Source organism: Elephantulus edwardii, unplaced genomic scaffold (genome assembly GCF_000299155.1).
Source record: "Elephantulus edwardii isolate Elephantulus edwardi_28Jun2011 unplaced genomic scaffold, EleEdw1.0 scaffold00079, whole genome shotgun sequence".
NCBI classification, from domain to species: Eukaryota; Metazoa; Chordata; class Mammalia; order Macroscelidea; family Macroscelididae; genus Elephantulus; species Elephantulus edwardii.
This window is the reverse complement of record NW_006399829.1, coordinates 15063181-15088154: the sequence shown is the minus strand read 5'-3', so window position 1 is coordinate 15088154 and position 24974 is coordinate 15063181. Positions and strand designations below refer to the sequence as shown.

The following is a 24974-nucleotide window of genomic DNA, read 5'->3' as shown; positions in this document are numbered from 1 at the left end:
GAATATAAACTATATGTCAGAGAGACTTAATGGAGGGTGAAATTGCATCTACTTGGCAATGGAAATTTAGGAAAGCTTTACTAAGAAGATTAAAATTGGGAAGGACTTTTAAGGTGGGTAGCATTTTAAAAAGGGACCGTTCAGTGGCTAGGACTGGATGGAGCATGTCAGGCAAAATAGACAGCATGAGCAAAAAACACAAAGGTGGGACAGGGAAGGATCTTTAGAGAATGTTAAGTAACTGATGGAGAGAAAGATAAGGGATAAATAAAGGAGTAATGGAAGGTAGAGGGGGAGCATACATAGTATCATGCTATGAAGAAGTACTGAGTGTTAGAATGAAGCACTTCAGTCTGAAATAGATAAACCAGAAGTTTCTGAGGGGAAACATATGTACAAAACTGCTTCTCAGATAAATTAATTTGGCTACAATTTGGGTGGGAGAATATAGGAATAGGTGGGAGAGAATACCACAAATCCAGTCTCAAAAATACTTGCAGCCCATGGTAAGATGCTGCTTTCACTGCCCCGTTGCTGATGCCACTCACTTCATATGCTTGGAAATAAGCAGAGCCATTGGAGGGCCTCATTGCCATTCTGTAAAACAATCTACTAAGCCTTGGTCTCACGGTGGACATTGAAGGGTAGATAATATTAATGACAATGAAAAGTTATTGGGTATTTTCCATGTCCCAGGCACAATTTTAAAAACTTTATGTTTCTTTCTCGGGAACTGTGCTGTGGTGGCTTCATAGTGTAAATGCTTGCATGCTGCAGTGGTTTGAACCCACCAGCTCCTCTATGGGAGAAAGTTGCAATGGTTGGCTTGTATAAAATTTGCAGAGGATTATACTCTGTCCTATAGGGTCCCTATAAGTTGCAATTCATTTTGACAGGACTGCTGTATTTCTTTCAGTTATTAATAATTTAATCATAAAATTTTTATTTTAAAGATGAGTAAATCAAGACCAGAATAGCTGCAGCAGTGAGCTCAAACAGAGTAACCATTGTGAAGATGACACAGGATCAGACATTGTTTTGTTGTGCTGTAACTATAAGTCACTATCAGCAGATACTGCCCCAATGGCACTAAACAACAATGGAAAATCCTATAAGATAAAATTTTGTCATAATAAATTAATATATGAATATTTGCATAAGTAGATATTTATTCTATATGGATATGGTGCCAACACTGGTAGATAGATGTACATGCCTCCACACCCTCAACAACAGCAAAAACCACCACAGTCAACTTGATTGTGACTCCTAACAACCTGATTGGACAAAGCAGAATTGCCGGTGAGGTTTCCAAGGTTGTAAACTTTACAGAAGCAAATTGCCCCATCTTCTCAAACAGAGCTGCTGGTGGATTCCAACAACCAAAATTACCAACCTTTCAATTAATGGCCCACTGTTTAATCCACTGTAGCACTAGGAGAGAACAATCTGTATTTTAACAATTGGCACAGGGATTCCTCTCATTATTACTGCAGAAGTTTGAGAAACACTGGACTAAACCGATCTGGTTCTGAATCCCAATAGCACTTTGCAAACTTAAAGGACTTTCAACATAGTCACTTCCACCACTGTAACTGAGAAATCAGGAGTTCTACTCTTTATTACCTTTTATTTGTATAGCTTGGCTTTTATTCAAATACTAAGAAATATATTGAAATGAGCAATGATGTACAATTGGTCATGGATATGCCTTTTGTTTTCTAGTGACAGTGAAGAACCCCCTGAAGCCCTTTCTGACAATGAGGTGAACATTTCGATCCCTGTGAAGTATGAAGTCGGACTACAGTTTTACAGGTAGGAGAAAGCAACACTTTTATCTTGATGTTTTGCTACTAATTCTTTGGTTATCATAAGTTTGGTTCCTAATTGCATGTGTACAATTAGCAGTGGTTGATATTGTTTTTATATGCCTTCAAGTCAGAACCTTGATCTTAGCTGACCCCGACCAAGTTTTCAGAGACTAATTCACACAAGAGAAGGTTGTCCATGGTGTATTTGAACCTCCTGCCTTTGGGTTAACAACTCCTTACCTACTTCTTGCTGTTGCTATGTGCCATCTAGACAAAACAGACCAAATAACTGGGCCTCCAGTGGATTTCAGAGGCTGTAAAATAACACAGAAGATTGCACATCTGTCTCCTTCAGAGAGCTGCTGGTGAATTTGGACCACCTGCTTCTTGGTTGGAAATGCACCTCTCTGTTCCCTCTCTACCCACTAGGTGACCATTTTCTGAGATCTCACCCCAGACATTCTGAGTCAGCAGGTCCAATAGTGGGGCCCAGCAATCTGTGTTGTCTCCTCCAGTTATTCTCACACATTCCTCTTGCAGGAGAGTTCAGAATGACACTTCCCAAAGTGAGAGGATAGAAAAATAGATCTTGCTGAGATTTTATATTAACTGGCTGTTTCCTGTTTTGCTGTATGGTCTAACAGTGGTATTTTGGCTTTTCCCAAGATTTGCCATTCATTTAATATGAGTTTTTATCAACTCTTTTTTTTAAAAAAAAATATTTTTTCTCTTGACTGAAGTACTGCTTAATAATATGTTTTTGTTATTTTTCCTTTTACCACAGTTCATCCAAACAGTCTGGAGAACATTGAGTTTTAAGTTTAGCAATAAATATATGACTTTAAATTTCCTCTGAAAACCTGCTAAAGGGTCATCTATGAGTTGGTTCAGTTTAACAATAGGAATTTAAGCTGTGAGGGAGTAATTTTTTTAAGAACTATTTAAAATTCAGTGCTAGTAAAAATACTAGTTGGTGATCATTCACTCACTATAAATAATGTGAGTGAATGCATAGAAACTTTTCTAATTTTCACTTCTAACCATGAAAACATTTTAAAAAAATGTATGCATTTTAAACTGAAACTTGGTGACATAAAAAAGCACATATTTTAACATTTTAAAGTAATTAAGAATCATGAGTTGTTGAAATGAATTATTTAATCTTTCTCACCCGCATCCAGAGTTTCACAGTTCAGGGTAGGTTAAATTCTTCTTGATTTAAAATTCTGTCATTGTTCTTGTTGTTGTTATGTGCCATTAAGTCAGGTACAACTCGTACCAACCCTGTGAACAACAGATCTAAACCCTGTCTTTCTGTACCATCAAGTCTGACACACTTGAGCCCATTGCTGCAGTTATTGTGTCAATCCGTCTTGTTGAGGGTCTTCCTCTCCTTGACTAACCCTCCACTTTTCCAAGCATGATGTACCTTCCCAAGGAATAGCCCCGAACAACATGCTCAAAGTATTGTATTAGGATTACATTCATATGGAAAACGAAAAAACAAACAGTGTGAGATAAAAGGCTCTATTTTCTTTAATTTTTTTTCCCCCTTCCAATTAATTCCTTTTAAGCTCTGCAAGTGAATACCATATTTCCATTGCGGCCAATGAAACAGTCCCAGAAATTATTAATTCTACTGAAGACATTGGAAATGAAATTAACATTGTCTACTTGGTAAGAAATTATTTCTAATTTAATATTGTAAAGAAGTTATTTGTATGTTTATAAATTAGATTAAAATATTAGCAGCCACATAGAAACATGTTTTTATATTTCCTCTATATTTTACAACACATTGTATTCATCATTACACTATTCATTTTATTTAAAGTATTGCTAATTATACTTTAAAGCCTTTTTGAAGACTTCGCTAGAAACAATGATTGTTCCAGTATGAACTAAGCTCAAATGGTAACAGTGCATAAGCCTAGAGACTATTTCTTTTATTTTCCAACTGACTGAGAAAAGCACTTTTGCAGTGATAAATATTTCAGAGATCGGTTCTTTTTATATTGTCTTGGTAATCTTTATTGTTGTTGTTGTTAGATGCTTTCAAGTCGACTGTGACTCATAGTTACCCCCCCATAGCAGTGGATCTGAACACTGGCCTGGCCTGGCCTTGCTCACCACCTCTGCTATGCTTGAGCCCATTGTTACCATCACAGTGTCAGTCTATCTCACTGAGGGTCTCTCCCTCCTTCACTGACTGTTCACCTTTCCAAGTACAATGTCTTTTCCAATGACTGGCCCCTCCTAACAAGATATTTTTATTTATTCAACAAAATACATATTCATTCTTCTCACTGCTATCATTCATATTTTTAGCCTTTTGCCAACAACACTCTTCCACAAGGTATCTTTGTAACCAGAAACAGCATATTTACCAAAAAATGCCTTGATGGGGAAGTGAAAATGGCAAGAAAGTATTATATATATATGTTCTTTACAGACATGTAACACATGGCCTGGAGACTGCTATGCAGTGGCTCCGCTCTAGAAGTCCAGGTTCTTGCTCTTGATGGGGGTCACGTAAGGAAAGTCTTGGATTGTGTTTGGTCTGTATTTGGCATGGGTTATTGGTGATGCAATCAATATTGAAAGCTGTATTCTTTGGTGTTAGGCTCTGATGTTGGTGTTTTAGGGTTTTTTTTTTCCTCCCCTCCACAAGTGGGTGTCAGTCGGCCCAGACTTTTACCCTAGTCGACAAGGACCAAAGGGTGGAGCATGGTCATGAGTGTTTGCTGGATGTATCCTTAAAATTTTAATTTCTTATAAAATTTTAATTTATTAATATAAGAATGAACAGTCTTTAAGTGGTACAGCAGTCGTTTGTCTATTTGCTGTTCTGAATAACTTGATATTGCCAATCATTGTGCCATGGCTGTGTCAAATGTCATGATGGTTACTGTTTGCAGGAGCTTCAGATTGCTTCAGGTTTGGAAGCAGAACTGAAACCCACTTCCTAAACCAGATGCCTCTGAAAACTATTAACTCTGTAAACATAAAATTTATGTTAATTACCCAACAGAGTTCAGGCCTTTTGTTCTTAGAGTCGCTATGAGTCCTATTTGACTTGACAACATTTAAGCTAAGTGAGACTCGTTGTTGTTATATGCCGTCGAGTGGCTTGCTACTTATGGCGACCCTATGTACAACAGCCCTAAACTCTGCTCTGTCCTGTGCCAATCTCAGTGTCTCCGACACACCCATCCCAATTACCCCAGTCACTGAATCAATCCACCTCCTAGAGGGCCTTCCACTCCTGAGCCTGACCTCCACCCTCCCAAGCATGATGTCCTTCTCCAAGGACCAGTCTCTCCTTACAACATGACCAAAATATGTCAGACAAAGCCTCAGAATCCTTGCCTTCAAGGAGCAGCCTGATTTAACCCTCTCAAGGGTGAAACTGTTTGTTTTCCTAGCAGTCCATGGTACATTCAATACTCTTCTCCAACATCAAAGCTCAAAGGCATCAATTCTCCTTCTATCCTCTCTAATAATTGTCCAACTCTCTGATGCATAACAAGTGATTGCAAAGATGCCTTTATCAGGTGCATCTTAGTCTCCAGAGAGACACCATTGCTCTTCAGTACTTTAGAAAGGTCCCTAACAGCAGACTTTCCCATCGCGATATGTCTTTTAATTTCCTGGACGCTGGTGCCAAGAGTGTTGATTGTGGAGCCAAACAGACTAAAGCTGTGCACAATCTCAATCTCTTCACCATCCATCCTGATGCTGCCAATTGGTCCAGTGGTGAGAATCTTTGTCTTCTTGACATTGAGCCTCAATCCATAATGAAGGCTGCAGTCCTTGACCCTCTGCAGCAAGCGCTTCAGGTCCTTCTCAGTTTCAGCCAGCAGGGTTGTGTCATCTGCATAATGCAGATTGTTGATAGATCTTCCACCAATCCTGATGCCACACTTCTCTTCATAGAGACCATCCTCTCGGATAATCTGTTCTACATACAGGTTGAAAAGGTATGGAGACAGGACACATGCCTGCAGTACGCCCTTCCCAATTTTGAACCATGCAGTGTTACCCTGCTCTGTTCTGACGACTGCCTCTTGGTCCAAGTATAGGTTTCACATTAGCATGATCAAGTGTTCTGGGATTCCCATTCTTCTCAGAGTCAGCCACAGTTTGTTATGATCCACACAGTCAAACACCTTTACATAATCAATGAAGCACGGATAGACATTCCTCTCATACTCCCCGCTTTCAGCTAATATCCATCTAGCATTAGCTACAATATCCCTAGGACCACAAACCCTTCTAAGCACAGCCTGGACTTCTGGCAATTCTCAGCTGATGTGCTGTTCCAGTCGTGTTTGGATAATCTTCAGTAGAATCTTGCTTGCATGTAAAATCAATGAGATTGTTCTATAGTTTCCACACTCTATTGGGTCACCTTTCTTTGGAATGGGAACAAATATAGATCTCTTCCAGTTAGTTGGCCAAGTGGTTGTTCTCCAGATTTCTTGGCACAATTTGGTGAGCACGTCCAGGGCAGCATCTAATAGCTGCAATATGTCAATTGGTATACCATCTATTCCTGGGGCCTTATTTTTTGCTATTTCCTTCAAAGCTGCTTGAACTTCTTCCTTCATCACCATAGGCTCTTGCACATATGTTGTTTCATGAAATTCTCCTGTGTCTGCCAATTCCTTTTGATACAGTGAGTCCGTATATTCTTTCCATCTTCTTTTAATACTTCCTGGATCATTTAATATTCTGCCTAAAGCATCCTTGATTATAGCAACTCTAGGCTTGAATTTGTTCTTCAGTTCCTTGAACTTAAGAAATGTTGAGTGAGTTAGGCCCTTTTGATTTTCTGTCTCCTTGCACATTTCATTGAAATATTCTACTTTGTCATCCCGCGCTGCCTTTTGAAATCTTCTGTTCAGCTCTTTAGTATCTTGAATTCTTCCTTGTGCTTTGGCTTCTCTACACTCCAGTGCAATCTTCAGAGTTTCTTCTGACATCCATTTTGGTCTTTTCTTCCTCCTCTGTCTTTGTAATGACCTTTTGCGCTCTTCTTGGATGATACCCTTGATATCCTCCCACAACTCATCTGGTCTTTGCACATTCGTGTTCAAGGCCTCAAACCTGTTCCTGAGATGGTTCTGAAATTCAGGTGGGATAGACTCAAAGTTACATTTTGGTTCCTGCGGATTTGGTTTCATTTTCTTCAGCTTCACCTAGTGTTGTTATATTTTGGAAGAACATTCTTGTACTTTGTACATCCCTTCTTGTCAATTTGTTGTACTGAGGTAATCTGGGTTTGCTGTGGTGCCGAATCTTGTGCCCTTGTTGTTGTTATGTGCCATCGAGTTGCTTGCGACTCATAATGGCCCTATGTACAACAGCCCTAAACCCTGCTAGGGTATCAAATACTATAATAGTTTACCAATATGGACAGTGTTTGGTGGAGCTTCCTGGTGTAGGACAGGTTTGGAAGCCGGAGTGGCATCCACTTCCTAAACCACATGCCTATGGAACTTTATGAACTTGGAGAAACTACGATAGTTACGGAAAGGTATTAGGTCTTTTGTTCATAGAGTCACTATGAGTCGTGCTCGACTCAATTACACTCAGCAGCAACAAAAAGATATGCATTCAAGTACAATAATTCATGGAACATAAAAGAATTTTCTTCCTGAGGTTGTTAGAAATATTAAAGGTAGTAATGCAAATGCAAAAGTTACCAGCATGCCTGGCTTGTGGTCAGTGATAAATACTGATATTATGGTTGTTATTAAGTATTACAAGTCATATTCTCAAAGAATATACGTTTATAGGGAAATTGCATTCTATAATAAATCTTGCAAACAGGATAATTTTTTAAATTTTATATGAATTTTATAATATGTAGATGATAATTATAGGTAATGAGCTTTAAAATATTACCCAAAATCTTTATAAATTTTCAGATATGCAAATGAAATCCTGGTAATACTTATACCAACTTGCTACCTAGGTTATGAAATTGCAGGAAACTTTTCTTTTTAGTTATTTTTTTATACTTTCCTATATTTCTGCACTGAGGGCTCTGATGATATAGTCTGTAGGGAGTAATGCAGCACATCTTGGGCTGCTCTCATTTATTCAGTCTCCCGCATCCCCCATGTGAGTTACAGTCTCTGACATGAGTTGATTCTGACCTTATAACAATGCATTTTTTATTTCTATTTCTACAAAGGATCTTTTAAATAAGAATAAGCAAATGATATTAAAGAATATTCCCACTGTGTTTTTCATCTCCATAGTTTGTTCTGTGAAATCAGTGTTATGTAGAGTCAGGGGACTGGGGATTGTTTTAGTTGTGCTTAAATGTTCATCTGTTCAATTCAACCCTGAAATCTCATGTATCCCCCTTTCCTCTCCCTCTTTTCCTGCCTCTCTTTACTGATCACCCCATGCCTTCAGATCCTTGCCCAGGCTCCCCCAGCCTGCCTGGAACCTGTTACCCCACTGTCACCTTTCACCCTGCATGGCTGTACTGAGATGTCCTGGGCAGATGGAAGAAGGCATCCCATGTCCAGTCAGCTGCCATGCCTATAATGTCACCAGGCTCTTCAGTTTCTCATTCAAAGTATTATACAGAGGTCACTCCAAGCCTGTTTTGTTGTTGGATGTCATCAAGTTGAGTATAACTCATTGTGACCCTGTGAACAGCAGATCTGAACCCTGTTCTATCATGCCTTCTTCACACTTCCTGACGCACAACAGCCCATTGCGGCCGTCACCATGTCAATCCATTTGGACAAGGGTCTTCCTCTCCTTTGTCTATCCTCCACCCTTCTAATTATCACATCCCTCTCCAAGGAATAGCTTCTCCTCGCAACATGTCAGAAGTACGTGAGGCAAAGCTTCATCATTCTTGCCTTCAAAGATCACTATGATATATTTAATATATCATAAATATATATAAGTTATATTTATTTGTTTTTTGGTTGTCCATGGGATGTTCAGTGCTCTTCTCCAACACCATAGCTCAAAGGCATCAATTCTTTTTCTGTCATCTTTACTCATTGTCCAGCTCTCAGATGCACAGCAAGTGGTTGGAAAGACCATGGCCTATCAGATGCACCTTAGCGCTCAAACTGACACCATTACTCCTCAATAATTTGGAAAGGTCTCTAACTGCAGACTTTAACAGGGCAATGCATCTCCTTATTTTCTGACTGCTGGTACCAAGGTTGTTAATTGTGGATCTAAGTAAAATAGCTTTGTTGACAGTTTCAGTCCCTTCCCCATCCATCATGAGCTCCTAGATTAAGACACACTAGGAAGCAGGATTGGCCATCTACTTTTTAAATAACAGATCTTTGGAAACCCTGTGGACAGTAGAGGAACTCCAAACCTAACCACACACATATCCATGTGGCTAAAACCATCAGATGTGCTACATGAGATAATGAGATAGTCAAGAAGTGAGGAGTAGGTGCACATGATTTTTAACTAAATATCAGGAGACAGATAAAATTAGAGTAGGAGACCACAGATGTCAGGGAAGCCCAGGACACAGAGCAGTAACTGTCAAGTGGCACAGCTGCTCAGGAATCTCTAGAATTTCGGAAATAAGTGGTTCACTGAACCCTCTGTAACCACAGGGAATTACCCTAGTAACTTTCAGCCTAGACTGAGTTTGGGATGTCAATGAGACACCAAAAATCCAACAAATCTATATGATTGACATTTGTTTATGTAGTCAGGGTATCCCTGCTTATCTCCTGCCCTTTCAGGATAATCCAGGGTTACCACACCTGATTTGCCCAGTTCAGTTGTGTTATTTCTCAGAAGTAAGGATTTGGAGATCATCACTCTTTTCATACTGCATAGCTTCTCTTTCCTAAAAGCACCACTCCCTTTGGTGGCATTGTGTGTAATTAAGTGAGACTGTATTCTCGGGAGCCAGCAATTCAGTAGAGCTCTGTAGTGATAGGACTGTGGGGACAAGTGGATGAGTGACTAGCCTGACCAGGGCTGGAAGTTTCCATTTATGCTTGGTTAGGTGAAGTGTGGACTTAAGGATTCAAGGCAAGCTCACTTAGGGCAAACAAAAGCCCAGTCTCACTGGACAAGGTGGATTTTCTCCCTTCTTTCCCAGATCCCAAAAGTCTGTTTTGTCATTTGATATTTAATCCGGGGGAAAAATTCAATTTTGTTTCTTCTAACCCCAGTTTGATTTTAGGGGTAAGAAATGGAGAAACGAGATCCAGTCATATTCAGAGTTCTTTCTTTTGTTGTTGCTGTTGTGTACTAACCCATAGCTGACACTCTGGAGGGTTTTCAGAGACATTAAACTAACAGGAGGAGATTGCCCATCCTTCTCCCAAGGAGCAGCTGGTGGCCTTGAACCACGTCTTCAGATTGCAGCACGGCTTCTTGCCACTGGGCTACCAGTTTAATTATGCCAATTCTCGATATTAAAAAAACAAAAATGAAAAAATCCCAAACTAACAACAAACCCAAAATACACTGTTGTGGAGATAATTCCTATTCCTAGTGACCCTATAAAACGGAGTACAACTGTCCCAGAGAGTCTCAGAAGCTGTCGTTTCTATAATCTTTATCCACCACATCCTGTGAAGCAACTTTGGACTGTGAACCACCTACCTTTCAGTTAGGTAGCAGCTTAATAATCACTGTTCCACCAGGACTACTTCCAAGTCTCCATACAGTGCCATAGTGTCTACATTCATTTTGTAATTCAAAATATTACACATTTTAAAAACAAGTCCTCAGATCACAACAGTCCTGTCAGCATGTAGATTCTGAAACTAATTTTTTTGACTGCCTTTAAAAAATTTACAGAGACTTTGGATTTCCATTCATTTATTGTTGCACTTTTCTCCCTGCTCACCCCTCCCCACCCCAGTACACTATTTTTGAAAAGTAAAAGAAAAATTCTTTCATTGTTTTTTAATCTTCTTCCCAGGTTCACTCCACTATGCAGCCTTCGTTCTGGACTCTCGTCATGACTGTACTACCTAATCACACATCCCCTTTAAACAATTCTCCCCCTCATCTGTTTCAATGCAGGGTACATTATTTATGCCCTCTTTTTCTTTTTCTGGGTTTCTTTTTTTTAATTTTTTTATTATTCATTTTAATAGACATTTACAGAGGTTTTGGATTTCCATTCATTCATTGCCGCACTTTTCTCCCTGCCCACCCCTCCCCACCAGCTCGTTCCCCCCTCCAAAAAGAAAAAGAAAAAAATATTCCTTCATTAGTATACAATTTCCACATCCCTACCCCCTCACCCCCCAACCCGAGTACACTTCTCTATGCAACATTAATTCTGAATTCCTGTGCTAACCATAATAATCATATATCACCTCTAATCTGTTCTTTCCTTCATCTGTTTCAATACAATATACATAATTTATGTAGTTTTTTCTGTCATACCCCCACCCTGATGTCAGACCCAGTCTACAACAGTGGCACCATGCCCTCTTTTTAAGCAAGCAGATTGATGCAAATTTTTCCTCCTATAGAGAAGCAGGTGGGTGTGAACTTCCAGTCAGCAGCAAAAGGCCAACAGAACACTTAAGCACTGTGTCATGAGGTTCCTGTCATATAGCTTAGTTCTTCGATTAAGAACCAAAGTTTTACATAAGACCAAAAGGATATTATTGAAAGAGTAAGAAAGACTTACTTTTCTCAATATTTCTACTCTCTCCCCCCCGTAGATTAAAAAAAGTGGACATTTTCCAATGCCAGAACTTAAATTGTCCATTTCATTCCCCAACTTGACATCAGATGGTTACCCTGTGCTGTACCCAACTGGATGGTCATCTTCTGATGTAAGTCATATATGCCTTAAAGTTATCTCATTCAAATTCTCTCTTCACTTTGTGCTTAAAGTTTAGTTCGTCTGATATCCCACTCTGCTTGAGCTAAAGAGGCTTACCAGAGTAATGTGGAGAGGCACTTAGGCAATAAAAATCATGCCTGTAATTTCTGCTGATTATTTAGTAGATTTTAGATTCTTGACTGTTGATGCATGCCTGAAATGTTTGTAACAGCTTTAATTTGTTTGACAGATTGGAACAACTCTGAAGAGACTTCTTAATTGATCTTAAGCATAAAGATGTGCATAAAGTAGGTCGCTAATTGGAAACTGTTGCTGTCACAAAGACGACACTCATTGCAGACAAATGGAAGAGGAGTGAAGCATATATACTTCTCACTCATACTGTTTTGAAACATTTAACTGATTGAGGCAAATTCGGAGAAATACTTTAAATCATTTTAATCATGCACTCCTTGCATTCCAGATTGGAGTGATAAAGTAAAGCTATATGTAAATATCAGGGAGGAGGTTTACGAACAGTGCTTAGAGAATCAGGCTGAGATTTGTTCATGTTTTTTTACCCACTTAGTGCACCAGAACTTTTCCCTAACTCCTAGATAGTTAGTGTACACCCAGAAGACCACTAGAATGGTACTGTATCTTTAAAAACTCTGAATTTGTGTGCTGTTTTCCAATTATCTCCCTTACTCATATATTAAAAAAAGTAATATAACCCCAGAAAGGATGATCTTTTCTGTAATTCTGAGCTTTTAGCACGGTTAAGGGCTTTCTCAACTCAAAGTGATAAGGACAATATCACTTACTCACTACAAACAATATTGATATCACATCTCCTATTATCTGCAGCATTGATTGAGTCCAAGTGGGAGTAAATCTTGATTGTTCAGTACCTGAGACATTGCAGAGTTTTGGAGGAAGGTAGAATGATGTCATCATATGGAAATCTGTCTTCTTTTCACAAAGGAAATTATTCTCAGAAATCAAGAAACAGCAACATGGATAGTTGGCTTATAATTATCTTTCTCTGCACCATCATAAAGGGAATTAAAAAAATATAGCTCTTAAAGTTTCTCTGTAATAAAAAAGAATGTGGATTTACCAGAATCTACAAGAAAATTGTACTCTTCGTACTCTTTATGCACCTTTATTCAAATGACTTTTGATGATGCAGAGAACTCTGATGCTGGGGAGGAGCAAACAAACATCTTATGTTAGAAGATCATTGTAAGAGCTGACTCTCCTAAGTGCAAAATGTTTAATATCTACTGGTTCGTAAGAGCTTCTTCCATCCTCCCCACTCAAGATGGGTATTTAATAGATGGCAATGGTTCTTATTAACCGTTTTTTCACATTGTTGCTGCAAGTCATTTTGCCATTTGACATCTGACATTACCTGATCAAAGAAACTTTTTCCTTTTTTAGAATGCAAACTGCAGACCCAGGAGCCTCCAGGATCCTCTTGGAATCAGTTCCAGGAAGAAAGTGGTCATATCCAAATCTGAAGATCTCAAACGAGGAACAATTCTGGTAAATTCAGATAAGACCCTCCTTGTTATGCCAGTGCTAATTTTATCTGATGGTCTTTATCTGAGTTTATCCCTGTGAATAACCTCAATAAAGACCAAGAAATAACCATCGGAAATATTTTTTTTATTTTTTTTCATCTGAAGTATTTTAATGCAGTATACTAACATGTACCTCTGGACATTTAAACAGGATTGCAGTTCATGTAAATCTGCCACCATCACATGCAATTTGATGCCTTCTGACACAAGCCAAGTGAATGTTTCACTTATCTTATGGAAACCAACTTTTATAAAAGTAAGTGTTTATGTTATCCTGTTATCACACTTGGGTATAAAGAAGGTCCGTGAAAGGGAGAAAGGCCTCCCTGAGATGCATTGATACAATGACTACAGCAGTGGGTTTAAGCACAGTGGAGGTGACGAGGATGGCACAGGCTTGGTCAAGGTTTTCTTCTGTTTTACATAGGATTGCTATAGAAGCTCTGGTGGCCTAGTGGCAAGAAGGTGTGCTGCAATCCCGAAGGCACGGGGTTTGAGGATGGGCAATCTCCTTCTGTGTGATGTGCCTCTGAAAACCCACAGGAGGGTCAGCTATGGTTTGGTTCTGACTCTACAGTACACAACAGCAACATGAGTGAGAGTCAGCCCTCTGACATCTAACAGCAACATGCAAATATTGAATCATATAAAAACTTTTCTTTTCATAGCTTTTCACAAGCTCAATATCATGGTTAATGAGCCAAAAAGAAACTTGTTAATAAAATAAAGATAAGACGTATTTGTTTTCGACTTAGTATGTTTTCTTAGTATGTTGATGCCTTTGAGCTGTGGTGTTGGAGAACAACACTGAACATTCAATGGACGTCCAAGCAGTTATGTCTTGGAGAGGGTGTAGACAGAGTGCTTTTTGGAGGCAGGATGATGAGGCTTCACTTCACATACTGTGGGCACATTGCTAGGAGGGGATATTCTTGGAGAAGGACATTATGTTGGTAAGGGAAGAGGATTGGCTAAGGAGAGGAAGACCATCAACCAGGTCGATTGGCACAATGACAGTCACGATGGGTTCTAGTGTGTCAGGAAGTGTGAAGATGGCACAGGATAGAACAGGGTTCATATCTTTTATTCACAAGGCCTCTATGAGTCGTACTCAACTTGATGGCATCTAACAACAACAACAACTCAATATATTACTGCCTCTGAAAATCTACTGGAGGGTGAGTTACAAGTCAGCTCTGTCTAACTTGATGGCACATAACAGCAACAACAATTTACTATGTAACACATACTACTACTTAAAAAGACATCATGCTAGGAAAGGTGGAGGGTTAGAGAAAGAGGAAAAGCACTTCCACGAGGTGGATTGACACACTGTAACTAACTCGAGCATGGCAGAGATGGTGAGGTTGGCTAGGGGAGGGCAGGGTTCAGATTTGTTGTTCACTGGGTCCCTGTGAGTTATAGTTTGACTTGATGGCACCTAGCAATAGCTTAGTATGTTCATAGCACAGTGTTACTAAAACGAAACATGACATTAGAGTGGAGGATACATCAGATCCAAGTCCCAACTCTGCTTCACCAGCTCTGTGGACTATGGACTGACTACATTTTGTTAGTAGCCAGCTTATCTCCAGTATCTCCTTACACATGTAATAACCTCTTTCAGGCTTTCCTATTTTTTTTTTCTTCACCCTGAGATACAAGCACTTCTAGAATATCAAACCTTGTACTTACCTTAGAACTTTGGAACTCAGATAAGAAATAATGATTTATAAGAATGAGAATCACTGACGCCATTAACAAAGGTTACAAATCACATATGTTTTGTTTTCATAGTGTTAAATCAGATTTTTAATTCATATCTATATTTTACATATATTTTGGGGAATACATCATTTTTTAACCTCCTTATAAAGACAAATCTGCCTGGCAATATGCTCTTTTAAAACTTCCTCAATGACCTTTTCTCCTTACCTCCTTTCAAGAAGGAAGGTCTGTCCCTTTGGGCATATAACTTTCCATTTCTGTCTCCTCTTCTTTTTCTTCTTGTCCCAGTACTCTAATAAAAGGCTACTTACTATACTTAAAAAAAAAAAAAGAAGAAACCCACAAACAAAATACAACCTCTCCCGACTGTATTTTGTATTATTTGTTTATCTTTTAGGGAAGTATTTAGTTGACAATATTAAATGGCTGGTTTTTCAGGCATAGTCATATTACATTTCTATTTTATAAAGTAGTAATTGCTAAGTATTAGTAATTCCATTGACCCCAAATGAACATCTTCATAAATCTTATTATTGGAATGCAGCTGCCAAAAAAGATAATTATGAAGTTTCTGTCTCCTTCCCCCACCCTCATGGTAAATCTGAATAGAAATTGTTTAGAATCTTTTTTTTATTTTTTTAATAAAATTTTTATTTTACACTGGTTTATTCACAAAGTTCATATACATTATTTTTTACATCAGATCTTTCCCATTTCCTTTACCTACCCTACCTTCCAACCATCAAATTGTGTGACCCTATGACTAGCCCCCTGCCTATCCTCACCTCTCTTCTCCTATTGTCCCCCTCTTTGTATCCTCATATATGCTGTACTAGTTATCTTTCTATCTTTACAATAATGATCTTATACAGTATTTGTCCTTATGGGACTGAGTTCATTCACTTAACATAATGCTCTTCAGTCTCAAGTTAAGTAGTAGTCTTCAAAATCATTGCTCTTGCATGCTGTGTAGTATTCCACTGTGTGAATAGAATCTTTTTCTTTCTATAACTGCCAAGAAAACAAATTGGCTTGTCTTGGAGAGGGTGAAACCAAGTTTCTCCGTGGAGGCTAGGGTTTTGAAGCTTTGTCTCACATACTTTGGGCATGTGGCCCGGAGAGACTGGTCCTTGGAGAAGGACATCATTTTTGGAAGGGTGGCCAATGCAGGAGAGGAAGAGATGGATTGATACAGTACCTGGGACAATGGAGGTTATTGTTATGTTGGAATTAGTGACACTGGCTTAGGACAGGGGAAGGTTCAGAGCTGTTGTACATAAGGTCACTTTGGGTTACAGACTTGACAGCACATATCAACAAGTAAAAATTGAGGGCCAAGGGAGAGTGGATGAACACTGATCATTTGATAGCATTATATTTGTTTGGAAAGTTAACAAAAACAACTATTTTTAAGATCCTCAAAAAATCTTAGTTTTAAAAATTGCTCTATTCCAACATGACAGGCTTTCTTTGCCATTAACATAATATTAAAAAAAAACCTATTTGCCTTTCAGGCACGTTTTTCCAGTTTAAATCTTACTGTAAAAGCAGAACTTCAGAGTGAAAATGCATCCTTGGTTTTAAGTAGTGGCAATAAAAAAAGAGAGGTAAGTGCAACGTTAAGTTTTGAAAACATTACACATTGCACTCTGAATTTTGTGACATAATGTTTTATAATTGCTTATAGATTCTAAAGTAGTGATTGGAACTGCACTCAGTAGGTGACAGACACTTTTTGCATCAAATTATACTTCATTAGCTTGAAGTGTGATTTCAGTCTAGTCCTCCCTTGTAAGAACCTGGCAAAACCATGATATTTACAATTAGCATACTGTGTTTGACTCTATCGCTAGGAACTATCACAGTAAATTGCTGTTTTTACATTCACCTTGATAACAAATGATGCAGCTGTAATTTTCAACCTTAAAAACTGACATTATGCAATGCAGTTGGCATCTGAAGAGCAGACTGGAAAACCATTTTCTGTACAAGAAGTGCTTTTTTTGTGCAAGAATGCCGATATAATTTTTTACTTTAATTAATGCTATTTTCCTTTTTAAACTTTTTTTTACTTTTAAAAATTTCCATTCATTCATTGTTGCACAGCTCTTTCCTGCCCACCTCAGTTCGCTTTATTCTTTGAAAAGTAATAAAAAAAAATTCTTACATTGTTATACCACCCCCACCCCAGTCCACACCATTATGCAGCTTTCATTCTAGATTATTGTCAAGACGGTAATATTTTTAAAGGTGGTGTTCAATTTAGCTATTAGAAATTTGAAACAAAAATAAAGTGCTAAAAAAATAATAAAGTAAAAAAATGAAGTGCTATCCTCCAAGACATAGTTAAGACATGGGCAGTCTCTATGTGATTTATGGCCTTGCCCAATGTAGAGGGTTTTTGAGTGAAAGTTTTGCTTTTTTTTTTTTTAATTCTTGGAGAAAATTTGGTGCTATGAGGATTTTTACCCCTTCTTTTTTTTTTTTTTTGCTCTTATTCATATATAAGATATGAACAAAGCAGTTGCTGTGGACTCCAAGACTTCAGCACAAACTCTCCCTCCTGTTATTGTTGGAGTTTAAATATCCTATGAAGCAAACAGCATTGAGTGAATTGTGCTCTTCTGTATGGAGGGACCCCAGTATTCAGATGTCCTTTTAAAACTACTCATTTAAAAATTGTTGCGATGCCAATGGCCCCCAATAAGTCTAAACAATTAAAATAAAATAAAATATCTATATATTTATATTATATTTATTTATATATATTTAATATATTTTTTTTACCTGCTTTGTAAAGAGCATTTATAAGGAATGCAAAGTTGTTTACTCTCTGGGGGCTGAGGAGAAGGGAAGCTACACTTTTACTCAAAAAAACCTCATTGTAGTCAAGTCCCAACTAACTCTGTATTGGGTTTCTGAGGCTGTAAATCACATGGCAGGAGATTGTCCCTGCCTTTGCCAAGGAGCCACTGGTGAAGTTGACCCTCCAGAGAAGCTTGCCCCTGAGTTAGCAGTGCAGCTGCTCTGCTCCCTGGGAGAAAAACGGGCAGTCTCCTCCCCTGTGACATACAGTTCTCTTTTGGTGCTTGTGGTTATAAATAAATTTGTGAGTGAGCTGTATTTGTTGTGTTAATGGAATGGGATTAGTGTAGGGAGGGGATATTTTGAGTCAGTAATTTTTTAAATAGAGATTAAACAGGGCAGCAGAGCACAGATGGAACAAAGGATATGTCCAGCCATAGGAAAAAAGTGACCAGAGGCAGAAACTCAAAGAAACAAGGGTCTTACTCCTCAGCCAAAATTAACAGAAACCTTCCCCAAGATTCTGTACCCTAAATTTGGACTTTTAGTCTCTAAGCCTGTGAAAAACTAAATTTCTTTGTATTTAAGTCACATACCTGTACTCTTTCTGTTATAGTAGAACTAAATAACTAAGGCAGATGTCTTTAAAATCACCCATAAGATGACCCATTCTGTATCTAACTATAGTATGACCAGTGCTGCATTCCTCATGCTTCAGCAGAGACCTAAAGTGAATTTGTTAAAACCCCATGGTTACCTTGGCTTAGTGGTAAGGAGCTGCACTGCCAACGCAAAGGTGTGCAGTTCGAATCTACCAGCTGCTCTATGGGAGAAAGATACACAGTCTCTTCCCATACAATTAACCATCTCTGAAAACCTGCTGGAAGGTCAGCGGTGGGTTGGTTCTGACTCAGTGTTACAAAACAACAACCCTTTGTCTGATATTTCAAAAGAAGATTGCTAAACTTTTCTTCCAAGGTACCTCAAAATGGGCTTGGATCTTCAACCTTTTGGCTAGCAGCCAAGCTCTTTAGCCATCAACACCACCTGGGACTCCAGGAGTGACCTACCTGGAGAGATGTAAGGAGTTTAGATTGGTATCAAGCAATCTTGGTGGCGTTAAAGTATCCACTTACTATTGGAAAAGTCAGCACTTTTAACTCACTAGCTAGCTATTCCACAGCAGAAAGATTTGGAAGCCTGCTTCTGTAGAGATTTACAGCACTGCAAGTGTTGAGACATTTTACTCTGTCCATATAGTCACTGAGTCTGAATCTACTAGACAATGGTAAATGTGTTTGCTTGTTTGTTCATTTTGGTTGGATTGATATCCACCCACTATATCCATGTGCATATGGTGGAGATAGTGAGGAAGCTCTGGTGGCTTAGTGGTAATAAACTATGCTGCAATCCCAAAGGTTTACGGTTCTAATCCATCAGCTGCTCTGCAGGAGAAGATAGGCAATCTCCTCCTGTGGGACTTAATGTTTCAGAAAAACTCCTGGAGGATGAGCTATGAGTCATTTGTGACCCAACAGAACACAGCAACAGCATACAAGCTTAATGTGGCCCTGGTGACACAGGCCACACCTCACTAGTGGTTTAAATCCACCAGAAGCTCCCAGGCTAAAGATAGACAATCTCTCCCACTACAGTTTACAGCCTCTAAAATTCAATTGAAGGTCAGCTCTGAGTCAGTTTTGATTTGATGGCAATGATTTGGATGTGCATAAACCTTCACCGCTAGTCTCCTTTTCTACCCCTAATCTTCCTTCTAGAATAGAAAATGGAGATGGTTCCTATTAAGTACAAACACAGAGCCTTGTGCACTGCTATCAGCCATTGGTATCTACCCTGGGTCAGTTTTTCTAGAAAGTGAAATTATAGGACATTCAGAATATGTGTTTGGGGTACCACAAAATGAGTTTCTGAGTGGTAAAAGCTGCCTCCTTCACAATTTTACATCATTTGAACCCAATAAGTGCTAGCTGGAAGAGAAGTTAACTTAAATTGATGGTGCGGTAAGATAAAAGGAACATTGGGATGAATACCTATGAAAAACTATGTATGTGCACACTTGATACAGATTTGTACATTTGCTATATGGAAATGATGCCTCAATTTAGGATTAGAGTAATGAGTTCCTCACAGGTATTTTGGGTCAATATGGTGTGTGGCCTTCACACCTTAAACTAATATTATTTGTCTGTGCAGTAAAAGATATTAATAGTATCTTCATATAACATGTTATTTTGATTCAAAATTAATCACCTTAACATTCAGACATTTTGATTCACTGATGTTTCCACTCTTTATGTATAAATTTCTGAAAGATAAAATGATACCTGGTTTCATTAATAATAAATCTGATATAGTTAGAGATTTAGAATAGACTGAGAGCATTTTTAAAATGTAAATTCAATGCACAGGTTGGTAGAAAATGAGAACCTTCGAGAAGTCAGTGTTCTGGAAGTGTTACTAGCTGTTTATTAATGTTGGCAATCTTGTTTCATAACTTCCAGCTAGCTATTCAAATATCCAAAGATGGGCTACCAGGCAGCGTGCCACTGTGGGTCATCCTCTTGAGCGCTTTTGCTGGCTTATTGCTGTTAATGCTGCTTATATTAGCCTTGTGGAAGGTAAGCACCAAAGTTCCTTTGACTTTCTATTTCAATCATCAGCAACAGATTGAAAAATGTTGATGCATCAGTACTCTGGAATATAGTACTATACTGCTATGGAAAAAATGCAACTATTGGTATAAAGAAAAATATTTCGAACATTGTGATCAATTCTTATTCACTTTTATAAAAAGAAAAAAATAACAACAATGCACATATTTTGGACCACATAGATCCTAAAATCATGGAACTTTCCAGAGGCTGAGATTCTAGAAGACTTTCAAACATCTATAACTTTTGAATATTTAATAGAATTCTGAATTGTTTTTATAAGCAGAAAATAATGAAAATATATTTTGTGGATAAAAAGGATATATTGTTATGCCATTCAAGGACATATAGATAATAAACTTTCCCTAATTAAGCTTCTTTTAAGGTAAACTTTCCCCTAAGCATCTATCTTTGTTTATTTTAAAAATCAAATACTTTCTTTTTATATAAAGATACCTCCTATAACACCATAGCTTTGTCTTTGACTGGCAATGGGGAAATGATAATTGTTGTTGTTGTATGTTGATATAAAGAAGAATCTACAATTTCAGAGTCCTATTTTAAATCCATCTGTTAGAGTGAATAATCATTTCTTGACCAAATCTGAATTTTCAGATATTTTCAATCAGTTTCAATGTTAAAAGAACTGAAAGAATCAATTTTAGGATCAATTTAATAGGGAATAAAGAAAGTCCTTTTAAAAGTTGAAGTTGGTGCTTTTCCAAGTAAATATTATATCATCCTACATTTTGCCTATTATTTTGTTAAGTAGTTAAACTATGTAAAAAAAATACAGATTATAGTTATATATTCAGTTTTGTAATACTTGAGCAACAGAATTCTCCCTAATAACATCATTTAAACCAAAGATTTCCTCCTGTTGAATTGCCCACTGTTGCAATTATTAACTTCTTGCAATTCAGGAGTTGTTATCCTGGGAAAAATTGAACAAGCTCACTTCTATAGTGTATGTAAGTTAGTAGCATTTAGTTTAATAAATAAAATCTGTGACTTTTCTCCAAAAAAATCCTTACCAGCGCTCTCTGTAATACCTGACTTTGCCACACTGTGGTACCCAAGACCTGGTTATTAGATGTCAGAGTTGTGCTTCAAACACAGAAATGCCTTCCGCATTTATATGCACCTCTAATGGTGCATTTTCTAAACTTTATTTTTTTTATTTTATTTTAATTTTTACTAAACTTGCTCGTCTAGCTTCAAGTGTTGGGGCTCAAATCCAGTAGGGAAATTCCTTCAGCATAATTGTTTGTAAAAACGGAAAAATTGATCCGGAGTCAAGTGAAAGATTTATTTATTGCTTCCTGGTAATTTACATACATGAGAAATGAACCACATTGTATCCGGAGGCAGCTGTCTGGATTCATTATTGGGTCCACAGTGGTGCCCACTAAGGAGGGTGGTCACATAGGGCTCCAGTACATGCTCTTAGGCTCACGCTAGCGAGGTAAATAATCAAACCACGTAACAAGAGAAAGAAGGGAAGTAGCTTCCCGGTACCATAAACCCCCAGGCGCCCAAAGAAGGAAGGACATAGTTTAAGGTAGTTAATGGAAAACAGAGATAATCACACTGGCCAAATTGAGCTCTAACTTAGTTTGACTCAGAATTAACTTTTTCTTTTGGAATTAACCATTTTGGGGGGGGGGGATTTGCAATACGCCATACAAAAGGGAGGTGGAGAAAACAGAAATGAGAGTTGGGTAGCTCTCGTGGGCGCTTTAACTCTGTTTAAAATAAGCAAATATAACACTTAAGGCAACATATTTTTCTTTGTGGCCTAATGGGTAAGGAGTTGCACTAAAGGCAGGAAGTTCCAATTGCCCAGCTGCTCCAAGGGAGAAAGATGGGGAGTCTCCTCCCAGAAGTTGATTTAGAATCTCTGAAAACCTGATGAACGGTCAGCTATGAGTCATTTCCAACTCAAAGGCACACAACAACAATAAGAAAAAAGCATTAACGTAAAAATAAACATATTCTTCCATCAACAAAAACATATTCTTCCTTCTGTACCTGTATCCTCCCATGGGATCTTATTATGTGCTGTCGAGTTGAGTACGGCATATAACAACAGATCCGCATCCTGTCCTATCCTGTGCCATCCTCACAATCTCAGACACATTCAAGTCAATTGCAGCAGTCACTGTGTCAGTCCACCTGATAGAGGGTCTCCTTTTCCTTCACTGTCCCTCCACCTTTCCAAGCATGGTGTCCCTTTCCAAGGAATAGCCTCTCCTAGTAGTAACATAACCTAGTTATGGGAGCCTAAGCTTTGTCATCCTTGCCTCCAAGGGCACTCTAGCTGCACCTTCTCCAAGATGTATCTGTTCTTTTGGCAGTCTCTGGGATATTCACTACTCTTGTCCAACACCACAATTCAAAGTCATCCATTCTTCTGTCATCTTTTTTCATTGTCCAGCTCTCAGATGCATGGCAAATGATTGAAAAGACCATGACCTGAATAAGCCACACCTTAGTCCTCAAACTGACATCATTGCTCCTCAGTAATGGTCTTTTCTACAGTCATCATCACCCTGAGGTTTTTATATCCTATTTTTAGGTGCAAAGCAAGATCATTTTTTAGCAGATGTTTTGGACAGGCCTGACCAGTAGGTGTGTTTCAACTGATTCCATGAGAGATAAACCAATCGGAACTCCTCCGGTACCAAAGTTGCAGGAAGGGAACTAACACATCGAGTGCTTATTCTGGGCGGTAGCCATTTTAATGTTGTCCACAGTATCTCAGTTTATACTCTCAAAAACTGAGGCAGATTCAGACAAAACTTCGCTTTGTCAGTGAGGACCTGAGGCACAGAGAAGAAGGCTTTCCCAAGCCTTGTAGTTAGTACAGCTCAGAACAAAGATCTGAATCTGGGCCATTTTATTTCAGCTTTCACACTGTCAAATGTCACTGTATGCTCTCTTGTTTTCATTCACTCTGATATCCTTAAAACAGCCTTTTAAACTTAGTCTTTAACTCTGTTTTATTCTTGAGAATATAGAAGCTAGAAGAGAGTAATTAACTCTTCCAAGATTAGGCCTGGGCTCTGGGAATGAATTTCCTGCTAATATAGCCATCTGCTACAAGCTATGTATCCAGGTCCTTCACCCTTGAGCTAATGGACTTTATTCAAGAGGGTCAAGAATGCAAAGAAATGTACAAAACTATTAGGGAGCTCTGATGGTTTAGTGGTAGGCAGTTGCACTGCCAACACAAAGAACCAGTGGCTCCAGGGAACAAAAAGATGGGCATTCTCTTCTGCTGTGATTTACTACCTCTCAAAACACTCTGGAGGATCAGACTAAGAAGCTGTGCTGCAGTCCCAAATGCACTTGCAGGTTGAATCCATCAGCTGCACTGGAGAAGAAGGATGGGCAGTATCATTGCTTATGATTTACAGAGGGCTGGGCAATCTCATCCCTTGCCATTGCCTGCCTTTGAAAAGCTGCTGAAGGGTCAGCTCTGAGTCTCAACCAAACACAACAATAACATTTGAGTTTTGTAATGAGGGACCCTGGTTGGACTCGGACTTTCAGCAAGCTTCTGTCTCCCTCGGCACAAACCCCCACCCTCCAATGCCTGCTTTGATGCTATGCTGGGAACTCCCGAAAATGTGTGTTCAGTCTGTGTCAGACACAGGAGCACTCAGCTTCTCTTCAGGCAACTTTGCATACTGACTAGATCTGGAACAGATACCTCGGATATCTACAGTGGACTGGGTTTGAAAACTTAGGTAACAAACATTAAGTTTTAAAGTAGATCTTGCAATATATGAAGGGAAAGGGAAGCAAAATAATTTTAGAAATGAAGGATAGCCAATTAAGAGCTGGGTGGGGCCGTGAAGAGCAAAGTCAGATAATCCACCACCTGGTTTTGTGAAAGCTGAGGCTGATTTATTTTCAACCTGAGACTTGCAGGTACAAGTTGAAGAGGCCTAGTGGTATGTGAAACCAGGACTTCTACTCTTGTCTCAAAGAAAAATGCCTGAAAGGAATAGAGAAGCTGGCACTTGGGGAAAGACAAGTTTAGTAGTTTTCATGTTCATTGGCGCTGCTATCGCCATGAAATTCTCCGCACTTTCCTCATCTACCATCGACTAGAGCAGGCCTCGGTGGGGAGTCACCCTTTGCTAACCTAAAATACTCACTTTTCAGCACTTACTCCCTGTACACCTTCATTGTTCAAGATCTGTGGTTTTCTAAAATGTAATTCCCTTATATAATTTACCATAGTTCCATAATTGAACTGATACTATATTTTCTAAAAAATAGAAGCATTGCCTTTTTTTGAGATGTTATAATTAATTTTTTTTAAATGCCATTTCATAAGACACTTCTCTTTGAATTTTTCTCTGAGATAAAATTATTAAATAAATAATTGTTAAAGCACCTTCTAGCCTTCCTGTTACCATTCTTGGTCTTGTTCTATATGTTGTTGTTGTTGTTGTTATGTGCCGTCAAGTCACTTGCGACTCATAGCGACCCTATGTACAACAGCCCTAAACTCCGCTCTGTCCTGTGCCAGTCGCACTGTCTCTGACACTCCCAT

General features: G+C 38.6%; 1 protein-coding gene across 1 annotated transcript in view; it reads left to right on the top strand.

Annotated features, from left to right (window-relative positions):
* Positions 1 to 24974, top strand: part of ITGA1 (integrin, alpha 1) — a 175523-nt gene that overhangs the window by 146940 nt on the left and 3609 nt on the right. Inside the window, exons 22-28 of the mRNA XM_006889599.1 lie at positions 1726 to 1815; positions 3386 to 3488; positions 11513 to 11626; positions 13060 to 13164; positions 13354 to 13458; positions 16445 to 16537; positions 20258 to 20374. Coding sequence (XP_006889661.1) covers positions 1726 to 1815; positions 3386 to 3488; positions 11513 to 11626; positions 13060 to 13164; positions 13354 to 13458; positions 16445 to 16537; positions 20258 to 20374 — 727 coding nt within the window. The remainder of the gene's footprint in view (positions 1 to 1725; positions 1816 to 3385; positions 3489 to 11512; positions 11627 to 13059; positions 13165 to 13353; positions 13459 to 16444; positions 16538 to 20257; positions 20375 to 24974) is intronic.